Here is a 19,866-nt window from a genome sequence, read left to right on the forward strand (position 1 = left end):
GACACGCATTCGGTTTCTTTCCCCAACTGATATTGTTCACTTAATGCATAACCGACTGTGTTTACATGAATACTCATCAAGACAGCCATTTTGACATAACTGTGTGTGTATTTGACAGTTTGAGTGTGTAACAAGGCACGAAACAGAACTGAAGGGATCACACGCTTTCATTGAGACGGCTTGTGCGCACGTTTCGGTGTGTGTGTCAGCAAGGAGTTGTTTTTCGCAAAGTTATTGCGTTTAATAACTCTTTTCAACATCAATCAAGTCACATAAGTAACAGTCGTGTGCCCAGTCTATTCTCTGCTATATGCGTCGACCTAAAATGTACACTTTTCACAATGTTGAAGTAGCCTATTAAAATCATTCAGATATTGTGTGCCATTGCGATATGCATATTGCGATATGTACATTTGCGATATTTTGATAATTTCGACATATTGTGCAGCCCTAGTCATGATTTACTAAAGACACGCAGTGATAAATTAGCACTGTGAAGGTGTGGACAGGGTTATTTTTGCGGCTAACCTTATTACTTAACCTTATTACCTGGTTTACTGCATTAGCAGGTTTACTGCATTAGCAGGTTTACTGCATTAGCAGGTTTACTGCATTAGCAGGTTTACTGTATTAGCAGGTTTACTGTATTATCAGGTTCATTAGCAGGTTTACTGCATTAGCAGGTTTACTGTATTAGCAGGTTTACTGTATTAGCAGGTTTACTGCATTAGCAGGTTTACTGTATTATCAGGTTTACTGTATTAGCAGGTTCATTAGCAGGTTTACTGCATTAGCAGGTTTACTGCATTAGCAGGTTTACTGTATTAGCAGGTTTACTGCATTAGCAGGTTTACTGCATTAGCAGGTTTACTGCATTAGCAGGTTTACTGCATTAGCAGGTTTACTGTATTAGCAGGTTTACTGTATTATCAGGTTTACTGCATTAGCAGGTTTACTGCATTAGCAGGTTTACTGCATTAGCAGGTTTACTGTATTATCAGGTTTACTGCATTAGCAGGTTTACTGTATTAGCAGGTTTACTGTATTATCAGGTTTACTGCATTAGCAGGTTTACGGATCCTATTGACACGCATTCGGTTTCTTTTCCCAACAGATATTGTTCACTTAAAGCATAACCGACTGTGTTTACATGAATACTCATCAAGACAGCCATTTTGACATAACTGTGTGTGTATTTGACAGTTTGAGTGTGTAACAAGGCACAAAACAGAACTGAAGGGATCACATGCTTTCAGAGAGACGGCTTGTGCGCACGTTTCGGTGTGTGTGTCAGCAAGGAGTTGTTTTTCGCAAAGTTATTGCGTTTAATAACTCTTTTTAACATCAATCAAGTCACATAAGTAACAGTCGTGTGCCCAGTCTATTCTCTGCTATATGCGTCGACCTAAAATGTACACTTTTCACAATGTTGAAGTAGCCTATTAAAATCATTCAGATATTGTGTGCCATTGTGATATATTGCGATATGTACATTTGCGATATTTTGATAATTTCGACATATTGTGCAGCCCTAGTCAGGATTTAGTAAAGACACGCAGTGATAAATTAGCACTGTGAAGGTGTGGACAGGGTTATTTTTGCGGCTAACCTTATTACTTACGCATTTGTAGGAGTTTCCCTTTCAGACGCAAAATTAATGGGAGGAGAATATTTAAATGAATCATGCAAGGTGATTTACAAGGTTAACGCTTGTCATTTTACTGGTGTTTGAGCCATTATTTACAGCCTGAAAAAAAGCATGTCTTAAACCAGACGCTAACTGCTAGATTGTGTTGGTCATTATGGAAATGTTCCGGCTGTGTCTGTTCTTTAATTTGCATGTCGTCAGTCACGAGCAGAACTTTCCATTCCCATCTGCGCTTTTTTGGTATTGAGCTCTCACGCCAATTTGCCCTGTTTAGTAAATCAATGGTCTGTTATGCCTCAAGACGTGAACTTATACAGTCGAGAAAGACAACGCATTTGTACAGTATCAGTATTCTGGATCTGTGCATTATGTCTTAAAATGACAGCAGCCTAATATTCTCAAACAACAAAAGACAAGGAAATCACTCACTGCTCTTGACTGAATAGCTTTTGTAACTTTAATAAGTTTAATTTATATAAATATGCAATGTTATTTTATATTTGATTACTTATGTACCAGAAAACTCAGACCTACCTGAAAAACCTGAAAAGCACAGTTTATTCTGTGCTCTATTTATTTGTGCTGTTGCATGTAGTGATTATTTGTTCTTATTTTATTTATTTTTAATTGACAGTAGTCCTTTTTTCCCTGAACATGGCACATACCAAACCTTGCCCGAAACCGTGAACCTAAAACCGTGATACAAACTAGGGCTGCTCGATTATGGAAAAAATCATAATCACGATTATTTTGGTCAATATTGAAATCACGATTATGTAACACGATTATTTCTCATGACTTTGGGAATGTGTTGCATTTTATTAAAAAGACACCTTTCAACAATTCAATTGAAATGGTAACATTTGTTGTACTTTTTGAACTATTAAAATAAATAATATAAAATATTCAAATCAAAGTATAAAAGTATTATACAGTAAAAATGATAACCACAAATAAATAAGATCAACAATATGGTTCGGCTAGATATGCTTTTCAGGTACGTCTAACATTAGTTTTCAGGTACAGAAATGTATCAAATGTAAAATAACATTGCATATTTGAGTGCATAAATTAAAGATTAATCCTATTAAACTTACAAAAGCTATTCAATCAAGAGCAGTGTGATGTCCTTGTCTTTTGTTGTTTGACATTAAACAGACAGCAGTAAAGGCTACTGCCCCTTTAAGACCTAATGCTCGGATATGCGTCGTCTTTATCGACTGTATAAAGTTTCCTTAAGGCATATAAAGACTATGTCTGCTAGAATACTCATCAAGATGGACGTTGACATACGTTTTGTGTGAGTTTGTCCGTTCAAGAGCAAGACTTGAAAGAGAACTCAATATTTGCGCGCTGTGAGACGTGTGCGCGCTTTCGGATGAGCGCACAGAGATACATTTTCTCACAGCGCGCACTACTTCTTATTCGCGACTTCTGGCACTATACCCGGGTGATGACGGCGAAAATTACTGGTCATATTCGAAAATATGGCAGCACTCGCATGCATTGAACAAAGTTTACAAAGAGAGAATTATTTGAAAAATATGAAGGAAAAAAAGGACGTTTACACTGCACCCCTGCTCTCGTCAGTTTTTGTTTCTTTATTAGACTGTCATAGGTCACTCTGTGTTTAATTTTCAAGTGGTTAAACAAATTCGTGGAGTTCCCTTACGTTGCAGCCACTACCATGTAGCAAATCTTGCACGTAGCATGTTTCTGCTCGTCGTCTGATTCCTCGAAGCCAAACTGTTCCCAGACAACGGAGTTGGTTTTGCCTTTTTTGCTCACCAAACGCTGCTGTAACTGCCCTCCTTCTGCCATCTTTACTCGCGCCGAGTTTTTAAATTCCAGCGGATGATATGCACACGAGTCACGAGACTCACGACCTGACAGAGTTTGTTGTGTGCGTGCGCGTTTCATTCAGAACGCAAGACAAAATAAGAGTGTTCTTGCAAAACTGAACATGGCAAAATAAGCGTTTTTTCTCGATTGTACTATTTTGGTGATCGTTGGGAGCCGAAATCGAAATTCAATTAATTGCACAGCCCTAATACAAACTGAACTGTGAGCTATTTGTACCGTTACACCCCTAATATATATGTATTTATAACTCTTTCCGCCTGAAAGATATCACATAAATGGGCATCCTGAGAAACGCACATGTTTTTGTAAGCAAAATGGCAGATGTTAGCTTGCGGGACACTTGGCGTGCTTTATTTCCCCTATCATATATTTGAATAATCATGATCATAAATCATTCAAAAGCTTAAACACTCAAAATTCATCCTGTGCAAACCAGTTGGAAATTAGACATTGGGTTAAACAGTACATTAAAACCTTTTAATTTTTGTGATATCAACTTCAAATTTGGAACACTAATAGTCCAAATTATTTTGTAGAATAAAAATGTTCTTACAGTAAACTTCAAGTTGTAAACCTTTTACACTTTCATGTTTTGAAACTTTCCCATTCACTTCTGCAATAATCAGCTGAGTTTCTTCTCTAAAAAGTGACAACCTTTGGTCTATATTCCAAAACATTCATGAATAATGCCCAAAAAGTTATCAATAACGAATCAGGCAAATCAGAAAGCACAGACAAACAGCAGATTCTCACATGCTCTCGCAGAAGCGCGCCAGTGTGCTGGGTTTCTCTTGGTTGCGTCGTTGTCTGAACCAGCGTTGGATGGTCCTCACGTCCCAGTCCAGCTGCTTGGACAAACCCTCTAACCTCTTCTCATCGGGGTGCTGAAAGACACAGCAGACAGAAGCATGTCACTGCAGAGATCTGCCACTGTTAGAGTACAAACAAACCGCATGAATTTGGATTTAACAGCTTGAAAAATTCACTCAATGCACATTTAAAACAGTTGTCTTTAAAAAGCCATCTGCACATTTGAGCCAGCGAGACTCACACATAATCACACTGTGTGCTGGCATACTATAATGACTCGAGTAGTGGGGTATCAGTTGGGAATGAACGAATCTTTCAAGTGAACAAATCATTACTTCCATGCGCTAATTCGTAAGACCCTCCTTTCTAAGGCACATTTCATTGATTTATTGAGCTTACTGAGCGGGTCTGAGAATGGCACTGAACAAAATGTCACTGAATGAGGATCTGCTGACCATCATTGACTGAATAAAAGGGGGCATATGTGGATTATTTGGGTTAGCATGTGAGGTTATTCTGTAAAACAAGAAGAGTTCAGAAAACACAAGCAGTGCAATCCGTTTGGCACAAAAACCGGCTTAACAGGTGTGCAAAATGCATAATCCATTTATGAATTTGACAAAATGACTTATGACCATACATAATTAAAATGACGGCAAGTACGAGCAAGCATAGTTCAATAATTATCCCTATTTAAGGACATTACTTAATCTCATAATATATTTATTTAGGCTTTTTGTCTCTAGCTTGATAAAATGAAGGGGGAAAAATCTTTTTCAGCTTTTTTGTCATTTGTGGAGAAAATGTACACCTTAAGACTTATTGTAGACATGAAATGAATAGTGAAGAATAATGAGGTTTCATTATTTCAATGAGTTGAATAGTTCATGAATGGTTCATTAACTTACAGAAAAAGATTCAGTCAGTTGGTTGAATCAAAAATCAAAGGTGTTTGACATTTTGTTTATAGAATGTTCTATACTTAATTTTACAGCTTTCTGAAATACTTGATTCTGACTGGTCATTGTAGCATTCAGCAGTAAAATATTTTTCCACTTTACAATAAGGTCCCATTCAGAGGTCACGTTAGACTTCTGCATTGTCCGTCATTTTGACAGACATTTCCGTCAAAATCTATTACTACCCGTCATTTTAATTTTCATATCAGTTCAAGCGAAGCGGAGCGCGAGTGAACGCGATTGAAAGATACAGTCCAACTTACTGAAATCTGTATCATGTCTCTCATGTAATCGATCATTGTAAATCTGTGGTAAAACCACAGAAAGACGTCAAAAAAACTTGTAAACAATGTCAAGTATCTCAGAAAAGCCATTCGTTGATCATGAAGTTAATAGTCAGCAAGAGTGCACTCGCCACCAAGTGGACAGGGGTGATAATTAGTTACAAGTTACAATAGATCACCCGCCGTGTAATCTGTCAAAATGATGGACGGCTTTCAGATTTTTCCATCACTGCTAAAAAAATGCCATCAATGATGAAAAATGTTTGGTTAACGCGACCTCTGGTCCCATTAGATAATGTTAGTTAATGCACTTACAATGAGCAATATATTTGTATGGTATTTATTAATCTTTGGACAAATGAATACAAATTCAACTTACAACGAGGGGTGCAACGGATCGCAGTTGGTCCGTACGGATCAGGCTGTATGGTTCCGCATGCATTTGATTTGAGGATTAATTGCTAAATTCCACTAGACTGGGTAAACCCAGCCCGATCTGCCTGCGATTTGATTTCGCCCTGCAGCTCAGGCTGGAAACCTGTACATTTTTCTATCCTGCTTCCGTTACAAATCTGCGGGGACCAATCACAAACTGGCTTATCCACCTGGCGCGCTAATGTTTAACATGATAAAACATCTTCACGATAGAGAAGCGTCGACAAGCAACTTTTTGTTTACATTCAACACGACGGCCACCGAAACCCGTTGATGCTGCAGTCGCTGCTGTTTTAAAAGATTTTCTTTGAAAACAGAACAGAAACTTGCACTGGAACAATTCCTACAAAACAAGGATGTGTTTCTTTGCCTTAGTACCGACCGCTCTGCAAAGTACGTCACAAGGATTGTTAGTCTGATTGGTTGAAGGACTATCCAATTGCGTGCAGAGTCATTTGAACTATGCCCGTTGATCACGTCTCTTGTGCAGTAGAAAATACAGAGCAGACTCCCCAGACTAATGTTCAATCTTAAAAGATCAAGCTTAGCCTGGTGATAGCCGGACAAAACTTCCACCATTATAGAGTGAAAGTTTATCAGAACATGTATTTTTCTTGCCAATTTACACATTACACATTTTAAACCATTCAAGTGTAAGAAGAGGCAAAAGAGCACACACTCTAAAAAATGCTGGGTAAAAAATAACCCAAGTTGGGTTGAAAATGGACTAACTCCGCAGTTGGGTTGTTTTAACCCAGCGGTTGGGTTCAATGTTTGCTTAAAACAACCCAATCGCTGTGTTAAAACAACCCAATCACTGGGTTAGTCCATTTTCAACCCAAATTGGGTTATTTTTAACCCTGCATTTTTTTAGAGTGCAGCCGCACACACCCGAAGCGTGTGCACGTACAGAGAGGCGTGTTTCAGATATTGCGCAAATTGATTCGCGTCTCCTTGCGCTTAAATGGACACATACACACAAAATTATGTTAAAATACCCATTTCTGCAAGTATTTTTCATATTCATCATCCTAAAAATTTCATTGTCAAACCACCTCTCAAAATGCTTGCTACGGATGTGAAAAACGCAGAAAATGTAACCCAATCCGATTTTTTTTTTTTAATGATTGGCGAAAGTTTCGGAGGTAGTGTGTAAACCAAGCGTGCCGCACACATCCTGAAAAGTAAAGTCGAAGCATCTCGATCGCCCCCAGGTGGCTGGTCCCAGTATAGGTCATAAACCCCGCCCCCTCCATGTATTCTAATGGAACGTGAGACAAACTAAACAATCAAATTACACTTCCAAAAATGGTTTGTCATTTTAGGCAGTTTTTATCATGCTGATGTAAGTTCAAGTGTTCATTTTTTTAAATAAGTTTGGTTTTATTTAGTTATTTGATGCTATAAAACGGGGGTGTGATATCATGATTGACAGCTTCTCTGAGTGAAGTTGTCACTGAGGCACCGACAGTGCTGGATTTCTGGATTTTCAGGAGGTGATTGGAGCTTTAGTTTGAATTTCTACATTTCCATTTCTGTTTATTGCACACCAACAAAATTAGTTGTTCTGCAGTAAACTGTACTAACAGATACTGAAGGAGTGTGGGCGGGGTTTTAATATCACGGCTCTACTTCCTGGTCTACTGCGCAGACTCAGGTCCCAAATCAGCGCAAGATGTCAGAGGCATATTCAGAAATTGCCGGATTTCTACAATTGAAGATAGTGAAGGGGCGTCGTCCATCTTTTTTTACAGTATATGGTCTAAACGTGATTGACTCAACATGAGGTCGTATTTATTTTTTAACGTGCAAAATATTTTGGATTCAGTGTGCAAGGACCTTTACGCCATAAGCGAACGTAAGCAGTTGAGAAAGAAATCGGATGTGTATCATTATATTGGATCCGTGCAATAGGTCTTAAAGTGACAGCAGCCTACAAATACCTGCTGTTGTCTATGTCATTAATGTTATTTAAACAACAAAGCATGTCTTTAACAAAGATGAATCTATATTTAATTTATACAGTGAACACTACAGTGTTATTTTACATTCAATGATTATATTTCTGTACCTGAATATTACTGACAGACCTGACTTAATTTGTAACTTTGTTATAGCCTATTGTATTTATCTGTGCTTGCAATTTGTGCATTCATTCTTTTTTTATTACTGACTTTTGTATTTAATAATAATTATCTGATCTGTTAGTTGTTGAAGTGAACATTAACAAAGAGTAATACCTTTTACTCTGCTCTCATTCTCTTAAAAAAAACCTTCAATCAATATTTTATGTTCATTTCATTATTTATTTGGTAAGTAGTCATGCAAAATAATATACAGCTATTATTGCAAGACAAACCACTTCAGGATGATACAAGACACCTGAGCTTTGGCCTCCCCCAAAAAAACTTTTTTCTCAGTAAACTTTTATACCAAAAATATTTCATAAAAGACCTAGAATGTAATGGGTTTCATCCAAACTCAATCAAATTCTAATTATAAGGTAGTATCCGCTAACATGCTAGATGAGTTTCGCCCTGAGGTCTCTCTCTCTCTCTCTCTCTTCCCATTTAAGGCAGGAATTGTCTCTTTATTCTTAAAGTGTGCCTGGATCTTGTGTGTTCAAGAATCTGAACATTTGTCAAGGAAACTTAGTTCTGTGGTATCTAAAAATAGTGCCGGTGCGTCAGTGCACATGAGCTCTGATAAAGCCACACACGTCAAAGAGCCACGCTATCTCTCTGCCTTTACAGCTTTGAGATTACGATTACCTGTGCTGTCAATCCACACTGCCGTCACCATCGAGACAAGGGTTCAAAAAGCTGAAACGTTATTCTTCTTTTACATGGCAACTGCTGCTCTGCTTTAGTTCATAAATTCATGCTGTGGGTTAAACTCGTGGGTCGTCCTCATTCTCAAATGAACATCAGTAAGAACGCTTACATTTGATTCAAGATAAATGAACTTTGCTTGCGTTACGTACTGATTCAGCTCATAGGAGAGGTGAGTTCACGGTCTCAGTGAATTTGTTGAGGAAACGCTAGTAAATGTTCTCTGTAATCAAATGAGGCGTATCTCTTTTCAGCAACTGTGACAAGTGCTTGATTTGATTCTGATTCAGTCTCTGCAGTTTTTAATCACATTTCTGCATAATTTAACAATTATTTAAAAATAAATGGCTGATAAAAAATATTTTCAATGCCATGATTCATTCCAGCCCCAGTAAGAATATTATACATTATTTAATGAAATTAAACTAAATTACATTTTTCTTTACATTTTACTGAAAATCAATCTTTGTTACTATTTTTATTGAAAAACTGTTTATTGGCCATTGGTGCCTTTCTAAGGATGTCAAAAGTACAGATAAAAGTCAATACAAATACTGGATGGATGGATGGAAGGAATGGATGGATGGATGGATGGTTGGATAGGAAGGAAGGAAGGAAGGAAGGAAGGAAGGAAGGAAGGAAGGAAGGAAGGAAGGAAGGAAGGAAGGAAGGAAGGAAGGAAGGAAGGAAGGAAGGAAGGAAGGAAGGAAGGAAGGAAGGAAGGAAGGAAGGAAGGAAGGAAGGAAGGAAGGAAGGAAGGAAGGAAGGAAGGAAGGAAGGACAGACCGATGGAAGGGTTGGATGGATGGATGGATGGATGGATGGATGAATTGAATGAATGGGTGGATGGACAGAAAGATGGATGGGTGAATGGATAGGAAGGAAGGGTAGAAGGAAGGACGGACAGACAGATGGAAGGGTTGAATGGATGGTTGGATGGATGGATGGATGGATGGATAGGAAGGAAGGAAGGAAGGATGGACAGATAGAAGGGTTGGACGGATGTTTGGGTGGATGGATGGATGGATAAGAAGGAAGGAGGGAAGGAAGGAAAGAAGGAAGCGTGGAAGGAAGGACGGACTGACAGATGGAAGGGTTGGATGGATGGATGGATGGATGGTTGGATAGGAAAGGAAGGGTGGAAGGAAGGATGGACGGACGGACGGACGGACGGAATTAATGGGTGGATGGACGGATGGATGGATGGATGATGGAATGATTGATTGACAGATGGATGGATGGGTGGATGGATGGAATGGAGGGATGGATGGATGGATGGATAGGAGAATGGATGGATGGATGGATGGATTGACAGATGGAATGGATGGATGGATGGATGGATGGGATGGGTGGATGGATGGGTGGATAGGAAGGAAGGAAGGAAGGAAGGGTGGAAGGAAGGATGGACGGACGGAATGAATGGGTGGATCGACGGATGGACAGATGGATGGATGGTTGGATGGATGGATAAGAAGGAAGGAGGGAAGGAAGGAAAGAAGGAAGCGTGGAAGGAAGGATGGACAGATAGAAGGGTTGGACGGATGGTTGGATGGATGGATATGAAGGAAGGGTGGAAGGAAGGATGGACAGATAGAAGGGTTGGACGGATGGTTGGATGGATGGATAAGAAGGAAGGAGGGAAGGAAGGAAAGAAGGAAGCGTGGAAGGAAGGATGGACGGACAGATGGATGGTTGGATAGGAAGGAAGGAGGGAAGGAAGGAAAGAAGGAAGTGTGGAAGGAAGGATGGGCGGACGGATGGAATGAATGGGTGGATGGATGGGTGAATGGATGGAATGGAGGGATGGATGGATGGATGGATGGAATGGATGGATTGACAGATGGAATGGATGGATGGATGGATGGGATGGATGGGTGGATAGGAAGGAAGGAAGGAAGGAAGGAAGGAAGGAAGGAAGGAAGGAAGGAAGGAAGGAAGGAAGGAAGGAAGGAAGGAAGGAAGGAAGGAAGGAAGGAAGGAAGGAAGGAAGGAAGGAAGGAAGGAAGGGTGGAAGGAAGGATGGACGGAATGAATGGGTGGATGGACGGATGGATGGATGGATGGATGGATGGATGGAATGGAGGGATGGATGGATGGATGGATTGACAGATGGATGGATGGATGGATGGAATGGATGGATTGACTGATGGGATGGATGGGTGGATGGATGGAATGGAGGGATGGATGAATTAATGGATAAAGAGTCAACTCAAAATCAGAATGAGCTTTTATTGCTCTCTCACACACACACACGCACGCACACTCACACTCACACACACACACACACACACACACACACACACACACACACACACACACACACACACACACACACACACACACACACACACACACACACACACACACACACACACACAGGATTCTGTCTTGGTGACAGAAGCTTCTAGTGCACATAAATACAAAAATATATAATAATATATGTCAAACTAAATACATTTAAAATAAATAGTAAATACACAAAGCACTGACAAAACCATGCCAAACAATGCCCTTCTTGGCCAAAACACAGAAGAAAAGGACAACTGAAGCCTCATTTTTGGATAACCCATCCCTTTAAGTGACAGGCAGGATAAAAAATGGATGAGTGTCAAAACATCAGATCATTACGCCTCACAAATGCAGCGTAAAAGACCTGTCGCTCTCTATTATGCTGTTAATATTAATGAAATGACAATATTGACAAGATAAAACACTCGCTTCTCTGGCTGGATAACTTTGGCAGGTTTAAGAAGCCCTTTCAGTCTAAAACACAGAAAGACAAGGTTCAGTTTAATTACTGACCTTCAGGCAAACTCTGACAGCATCCTATATTCAGTATTAATGTCACATCGGTTTAGCCTCTGTTAAAGGTCCCATGGCATGGATTTTTTTATTTTATTTTATAATGTATTCTGAGGTGTACTTATATTGTTAGTATGATTTTTACATCATAAAATGTCATAATTTAGAAATAAAAGGTATTTTTTCTATACTGATATTAGCCCTCTGGCTGAATGCCCTGCTTCAAGGGGCGTGTCTGCTGTGAGACTTCAGTAAAAACGCCCACTGTTGTGATTGGCTGACATCTTTGCATTTGACATGAGTATTATATCTTGTAGCGGAGGAGGCGTGGTTTAACGAGGTCTACGAGACACGATGAGCCTGCCAGAGAGACGGATGGACCTGAGTTCACTTCTCATCAGTTCTCAGCACATCTCAGTTCAGTGAACTGTTATAGTTACAGCATATACTTCAGGTTATTAGTTTATTTATAGTCGGAGGGACTGTCACTCATGTCAGAAAGTTTGTAACTTTAGTAAATGATGGATCAGCGCTGACTCGAGACGCGAACCGTTTAGAACGATTCAGTCCGATTTGGTGAACTGGTTCGACCGGTTCAAAAGAACGATTCGTTCGCGAACCGGACCTCACTAGTGGGCCAGAGACGGAGCGATTGCTAACAAAGTTATATTGTAACTACTGAGTTATGAGAGCGCTGTCAGCGCGATTTTACTTTGTTTGAATCTGAGAGTTCTGAATAAACATGAGTCCCAGTCACGCAGAGCCCGTCTTCCTCCTTATTCTACCAACTTTGTAACACATGTAATGTACCCTTACAGGAGATGAACGAGTTACGAGTAAGTGTTGATTATAGCATTATTTTTAGATATGTTCCTATCATATGAAAAGCGTCAGTGACGCACATTGAGTACACAGCGCAAACAAAGACACAATAGCAGTAATCGAATATAATCCAGTTTATTGTGGGGATAGCTGGCTAACCTAGCCAGATACCCTCACGCTTACCCCCCTTCTGCTTAATCTCGCACCGCGTTTGGTGCCTCCGCTGTGGGCCAGATGCAGTACTGGGGGTCGGGGATGTTGAAGGCCGACCGGTCAGTGCAGCCCGAGCTTCGGCGTGCGTGAGGTTTATCTCTAAAGATGTGGCTCTGCCGATGTTGAGCAGAAACTCACGACTGTATACACATTTTAGAACAGATAGACGCGACGAGGACGTACAAAAACACTGACTCACAAGATAGAAAACACGAAAACACCGGGAGAGAGAGAAGCCGCAGCGTGTGCACGAATAATAAAGTTCTGTGTGAACTTGAATAATTAGCTACACATCAGAAATCACTGATCACTAGGGTTGGGTACCGTTCACATTTTAACCGGTATCGGTACCGGTACCCAACGGTACCTTTTTTCGGTACTTTTGGGATGTTTAGATAAATAACTGTAAAGAACCTGTAAGTAATTTATAAAAGTGTTATTGACATTATGCCAGAGCTACCCTGGTCGCTGTTTGCCATTGTCTGTGATGTTTGATTACTGTAATATTTACTAGTAAATAGTAGGCTTCTAGCTACTTAATTTAATTAATAAAAACAACCATATTATAATTTTTTCTTTTTAATTTAATTTCTATGAAAAGATTTCCCACAAATGATGTGTTATGTATTTTCTGGTAATCAAATGAAGACATAAGACATTCATTTAATTTATCTTTTAATTTAAAGGTCCTGTTCTTCGTGATCCCATTTTTCAAACTTTAGTTAGTGTGTAATGTTGCTGTTAGAGCATAAATAATACCTGTAAAATTATAAAGCTCAAAGTTCAATGCCAAGCGAGATATTTTATTTAACAGAAGTTCCCTTTCAAAGCCTACAGCGAACGGCCGGTTTGGACTACATCCCTGTACATCCTGCTTTAATGACGTCAGTAGAACAGTTTGTAGACTAACCTCCGCCCACAAGAATACGCGAAAAAGGGGGCGTGGTCTTGTTGCTCCCTCGTGGAGAAGAGGAAGTGTTGCGTTCGGTTCGGTTCGGTTGCGTTTGTCGCCATGTCGTCCAGACGCTGTTATTTTCATCCCAGAGTCAAATCACCTTTGTTTGGCCTTCAGGGGCTGTAGTTTGAGCGCGTTCATCTCCCCGTTATGGTAAGAGGCGTGACCTTTCCGGGCAACGTGCGCTAAGCTGCTGTCGAATCACAACACTGGAACCGCTGGCACAATCAGAACTCGTTACGTATTTCTGAAGGAGGGACTTCATAGAACGAGGAAATTCTCAGGCCGTTTTGAGGACAGTGAAAACAGCGGTATACAGATAAGTAAATTGTGTGAAAAATACTGTGTTTTTTTACACATGAAACATGAACACGTTATATTGCACACTTTAAATACAATCAAAGCTTCAAAAAAACACGAAAAACGGGACCTTTAATTAAACTTTTCTTGTCAAACAAAGTGCTGCACAACTGAGCTTTTAAATGGTTCAAATTAAAACATGAAGAAAAATTGTAATTTATAAATAAAAAATCTTGAAAAAATAAAGTTTTGATAATTGATTATTATTACAATAGTGTTAGTATTATTTTTAAATTGAGACGTATCTAAATTCTACTGTACAACAGTAATTTAGCCTTTTATTTTGACAGGTTGCCGTGAGTTTGAGTTTCTGTGTGTTTATGATATGACAGTAGTTTTTCTCAAATGAAACGGTAAAATGCTCATGAAGTGACTCTGGAGATGATGTTCGTGCATTCATGTCCTCATTTGAGACGGCAGAGATGGAAACATGTGACCGTCACGCGCGATTCTGAGTGTGTGTGTGTGAGGTAAACCCATAGACTGTAAACCGCGCGTCTACGCATTCATTCGCACAGAGACACGCATGATTCATATTTAAATGGTCTTTTCGTGGTTTAATATTCACAGACACTAGTCTATATCACAATATGCGTTCTCAGGTACTGAAATTTGGTACCGATTGATTTAATGTGACGTAATTCGGTCGGTGCCCTTAAAAGTACAGAGTTCGGTACCCAACCCTACTGATCACAGATCAGAAGGAACTGAAAAAAGACTTCTGTTTTCATTTGTACATCCAAACACTGAGAAACTGCCAGCATTCACTCATTCACAAGCCATGATCTCTCGAGGACAAACAAATATGGCGTTTGAATGGGCATGCCAAATTCTCTGGGCGGAGGAAAGGGAGGTAACCGTTCCTGTTATGACGTCATAACAGGAAAATTCAAGATCAGCTCGTCTGGGCTGTCATTTTCTCAAAGGCAGAGAAAGACAGCCAGAACTCGGTTTTACACCGATCAACATTTCTAGCCACTTGGGGACAATATTCAGGCTAGGGGAACTCATATTAATGTTGAAAAACCTCATAAAATGAAAATTTCATGCCATGGGACCTTTAAGGTTTTCATGTCTTTTATTTTGGATTTGGTCATGCCATGTGAATCCATCTTCCCCTCGTGTGATCTAGTCATGTGTTTCACGTCATGTGATCTCTGTTTCCCGCTTGTTCTTGTGTCAAGTTCTCAATTAGCCAGCCGGCTGCTCTCAAATCACTCTCACGGTATTGATGGCATACATCACAGTCACATGGCATCTGCGCCATCTCAAGTCAGACAAAATTCTAACCAGCATGCACTGCTTCAAGCCAGACGCCAATCTGTCTGCATCAAGTCAAACACACGTATTGGTTCATTGTCTGATTATCTTGTTATTAGTTCTGTCTCCTCATTGGTTCATGTCCATCGCCTTTTTTCTCTTGTTTAGTAGTTCCGTTTTGTCACTGGTTTTTAACGTCATGTGATAGCCCATAGGGCCGGATTTACTAACAGGTTGCGCCGGTGCAAAACCTCTTTTTAAGTCAGGATTTACTAAAGGCACACGGTGAAAAATTTGTGTGAAAAGGCGTGGACAGGGTTATTTTTGCATCTGACCTTATTGCATATGCATTTCGTCGCTGTCCGATGAAAACCACGTATGTCCATTTTGCCGATTTTGAGATTTTTCGACGGATTGAATGTCCAGGTTCATTTCCGTATACAGTATGCTTCACATATCTAAATGGCCAATGAAAAGTTGTGAAATCATGTCATCTGATTTTCACGTATATCCATTTGGTGTCAAAGCTGTCAATCATGCCGCGTATCTCCCGCCCTGTGGAAGCATCTCGCCGGTCTCGTGAAGCATCGAAGCTCAGCACTGGATAGCCGAATAACACTGTGAGGTAAAGTATCAGCAAACGTTTGTTTTTGACAACTGTTCTCAAGTTTATTATATATTCACAACTATTATTTATCGGTAAATGGTCTAGACGAAGTAATTGTCACCGAATATTTTTATTTATTTTTATATTTGTGAACCTGGCTGACGAAAGTACGACATTGAAGCTCTCCACAGTTTAGTTCTATTTAATAAACTGAGCGTATTCCTCTGTCAATATAAAACGCGACTTGGCCATTCTAATTAATGATGGGAAGAACGCGTATCGACCACCGTTACGCACGTATGTCCATTTAAACTCAACTTTGGTCAAATGTGGATTATATCATTACACTGGCAAGAATATGGTTACATGTAAAGATGCCGTACCAAGTATGACAACGCTACATTCAACTGCTTTTGAAATACAGTGTTTTTTTCACTTCCTGAAAATTAACCGTTTTGGATATACGTGAGTTTCATCGGGCAGCGACGATTTGTAGGAGTTTCTAGCCTGGATGCCAGCCGAACTTATATTTGAGGTCGGGAAGTTCGGTCTGGACTTGATCCGTTGTGGAGCAACTATGCTCGAACCAGAGCTGTTCGGACCAATCAAATTGTCAGGGCGGGCTTTATACGATGATGGACAGATGATCAACAGTAACGTAATCATCCATGTCACCAAAGAGCGATTGGGTTGAATTTGTTTACTAAACGGAGAACTTGTTGGTATATGCATTCACCTTTACTATTTCTCTCAAAAAATAGTAAGTATATAATTGTAAAATAATTTTTACAACACCGGCAAAGATCGTTTCCTCTCATCTTCTTCTTCTACTTCTTCCAGCGTGTGTGCAGTTGAGTTCTGTTGACAACTATGCGTAGCTCAACATACGTCACTTACTCCGTTGCTCTGATTGGTTGTAGATCTATCCAATTGAGTGCAGAGGCATTTTCTTTCCTGGTTCGGTTGAAACACACCTCATAATCACAGCCCAATGGAGCAGCATCAGACTCATATTCTGACTAGAATCTGAGTATGACAACATCAGGCTAAGGAGTTTCCCTTTCAGACGCAGTATTTATGGGAGGAGAGTATTTAAATGAATCATGCAAGGTGATTTACTAAGGTTTGAGCTAGTCAGATTACTGGTATTTGTGCCATTATTTACCACCCCCAAAAAACACGTCTTAAACGAGAAGCTAATTTGCAGTTCTCTTGGTAGATTGTGTTGGTCATTATGGAAATGATCCGGCTATGTCTGTGTTCTTTCATTTGTGTGTTGTCAGTAGATCACGAGCAGAACTGTCCACTCCCATCTGCGCTTTTTAGGAATTGTGCTCTCACGCTAATTTGCCCAGTTTAGTAAACCTGGCCCCTAGTAAGCTTTCATGTTTGCTTGGAGTGTTTTGAAGTGTGTTATGCTGTTTCATGTGCCAGGTCATTGTCAAGCCTTGTTTATGTTTTAATTCATGTTTTGGGTTTAGAACTATCCTCTTAAAGGTATAGTTCACCCAAAAATTTAAATTCTCTCATAATTTACTCACCATCATGCATGGTCATAGCCAGCTATGAGGTCACTGAGGTCTGGACCTCTGTATTTTTCCGAGGTCTATATAATAAATGTTATAATTGCTTAATATAGTATTAACACTACTTTAGTGCTGCACAGCACCAATATCGTCTCATCTCAGCTGCTTCATGGTTTGTCACCGCTTGTCAATGTCAAAATATTTGAGATGACCAATCAAATCAAAGTATGTGGGCTTTATGTTCACAGAAGCTGCTGAGTGTGAATTCCAGCGAGACCTGATACTTCAGTAAATGGTCATAAAGTGTGAGATAAGATGTTAGTAGCTAAACTACACATCTCATATTTGACAGCTGTTTTAGGATAGAAATGTTAAATAACCACAGATAATCAGGCAAAATAATAAACTTAAAAAAAAAAAAATAGGCCTATATAATTTACTTGATTCATATAATGTAATAATTAGCAACTTTCAATGTGAGGGGACTTGAAACATTAACATTTTCATCATTTTAGGCATACGATTAATAATGAATACGTGTACATATTGTGAATCAATTTTTTTTAACGTTTTTAAATTAACTTGTCTAAAAAAAGAATTAATAAAAAAAATAGGCTAAATATCAGTTGACCCTATGTTTACTTTCTTCACTGACACAGGCAAAAGCTCAGTCAAAGTTCAACTTTAGGAGGGGAAGAGACCGAGCAAGATAAGGAGAATGAGAGAAAAAGAAAGAGTGATGGAGATGAGAAGAGAGCAGGTATTGACAAATAATCTACTACCCACTGACAGTTTTAAAGCTATTTCTTATCCATTTTTTGGCCTTCAAACATCTTGACATGCACATATGTAGATCAGAGAAATCTAAATTTTCTCGGGGGTGCATGCCCCAGAACCCCCCTAACCAGCTCAAATTTAGGACCTCAGTGATTATAAAACACTGCCTACGACCCGGCCCTCATGCCATCCATGATGATAAACACAAACACTCAATGCACCGTTGAAAAACCACACACAGCGATTGTGACTGTAATGACCCCAGTGGATCAATCAATGTCTTCTGAAGCAAAACAACAGGTGTGTGTAAGAAAAATACAAATATTTTTACCTTTTGTAAATCATTGCTATTATTATCATGATCGCCGTGAGTGATTTTTCCGTGAATGACAAACGAGCTGAACCCATTCACCTGCATTATATGGACATATACAGGTGCTGGTCATATAATTAGAATATCATCAAAAAGTTGATTTATTTCACTAATTCCATTCAAAAAGTGAAACTTGTATATTATATTCATTCATTACACACAGACTGAAATATTTCAAATGTTTATTTCTTTTAATTTTGATGATTATAACTGACAACTAAGGAAAATCCCAAATTTAGTATCTCAGAAAATTTGAATATTACTGAAGACCAATACAATGAAAGGAATTTTTAGAAATCTTGGCCAACTGAAAAGTATGAACATGAAAATTATGAGCATGTACAGCACTCAATACTTAGTTGGGGCTCCTTTAGCCTGAATTACTGCAGCAATGCGGCGTGGCATGGAGTCGATCAGTCTGTGGCACTGCTCAGGTGTTATGAGAGCCCAGGTTGCTCTGATAGTGGCCTTCAGCTCTTCTGCATTGTTGGGTCTGGCGTATCGCATCTTCCTCTTCACAATACCCCACAGATTTTCTATGGGGTTAAGGTCAGGCGAGTTTGCTGGCCAATTAAGAACAGGGATACCATGGTCCTTAAACCAGGTACTGGTTGCTTTGGCACTGTGTGCAGGTGCCAAGTCCTGTTGGAAAATGATATCTGCATTTCCATAAAGTTGGTCAGCAGCAGGAAGCATGAAGTGCTCTAAAACTTCCTGGTATGCGCCTGCGTTGACCTTGGACCTCAGAAAACACAGTGGACCAACACCAGCAGATGACATGGCACCCCAAACCATCACTGACTGTGGATACTTTACACTGGACCTCAAGCAACGTGGATTGTGTGCCTCTCCTCTCTTCCTCCAGACTCTGGGACCCTGATTTCCAAAGGAAGTGCAAAATTTACTTTCATCAGAGAACATAACTTTGGACCACTCAGCAGCAGTCCAGTCCTTTTTGTCTTTAGCCCAGGCGAGACGCTTCTGACGCTGTCTGTTGTTCAAGAGTGGCTTGAGACAAGGAATGCGACGGCTGAAACCCATGTCTTGCATACGTCTGTGTGTAGTGGTTCTTGAAGCACTGACTCCAGCTGCAGTCCACTCTTTGTGAATCTCCCCCACATTTTTGAATGGGTTTTGTTTAACAATCCTCTCCAGGGTGCGGTTATCCCTATTGCTTGTACACTTTTTTTCTACCACATCTTTTCCTTCCCTTCGCCTCTCTATTAATGTGCTTGGACACAGAGCTCAGTGACCAGCCAGCCTCTTTTGCAATGACCTTTTGTGTCTTGCCCTCCTTGTGCAAGGTGTCAATGGTCGTCTTTTGGACAACTGTAAAGTCAG

The 19,866-nt window shown here is 39.8% G+C and overlaps 1 protein-coding gene across 1 annotated transcript in view; it reads right to left on the reverse strand.

Annotated features, from left to right (window-relative positions):
• The window catches only part of cers6 (ceramide synthase 6), a 93,773-nt gene that overhangs the window by 65,405 nt on the left and 8,502 nt on the right, over positions 1-19,866 (reverse strand). The window contains exon 3 of the mRNA XM_079822523.1: positions 4,265-4,395. Within this exon, the coding sequence (XP_079678649.1) occupies positions 4,265-4,395 (131 nt within the window). The remainder of the gene's footprint in view (positions 1-4,264; positions 4,396-19,866) is intronic.

This window comes from Gobio gobio (assembly GCF_949357685.1).
Source record: "Gobio gobio genome assembly, chromosome: 7".
Classification (NCBI taxonomy): Eukaryota; Metazoa; Chordata; class Actinopteri; order Cypriniformes; family Gobionidae; genus Gobio; species Gobio gobio.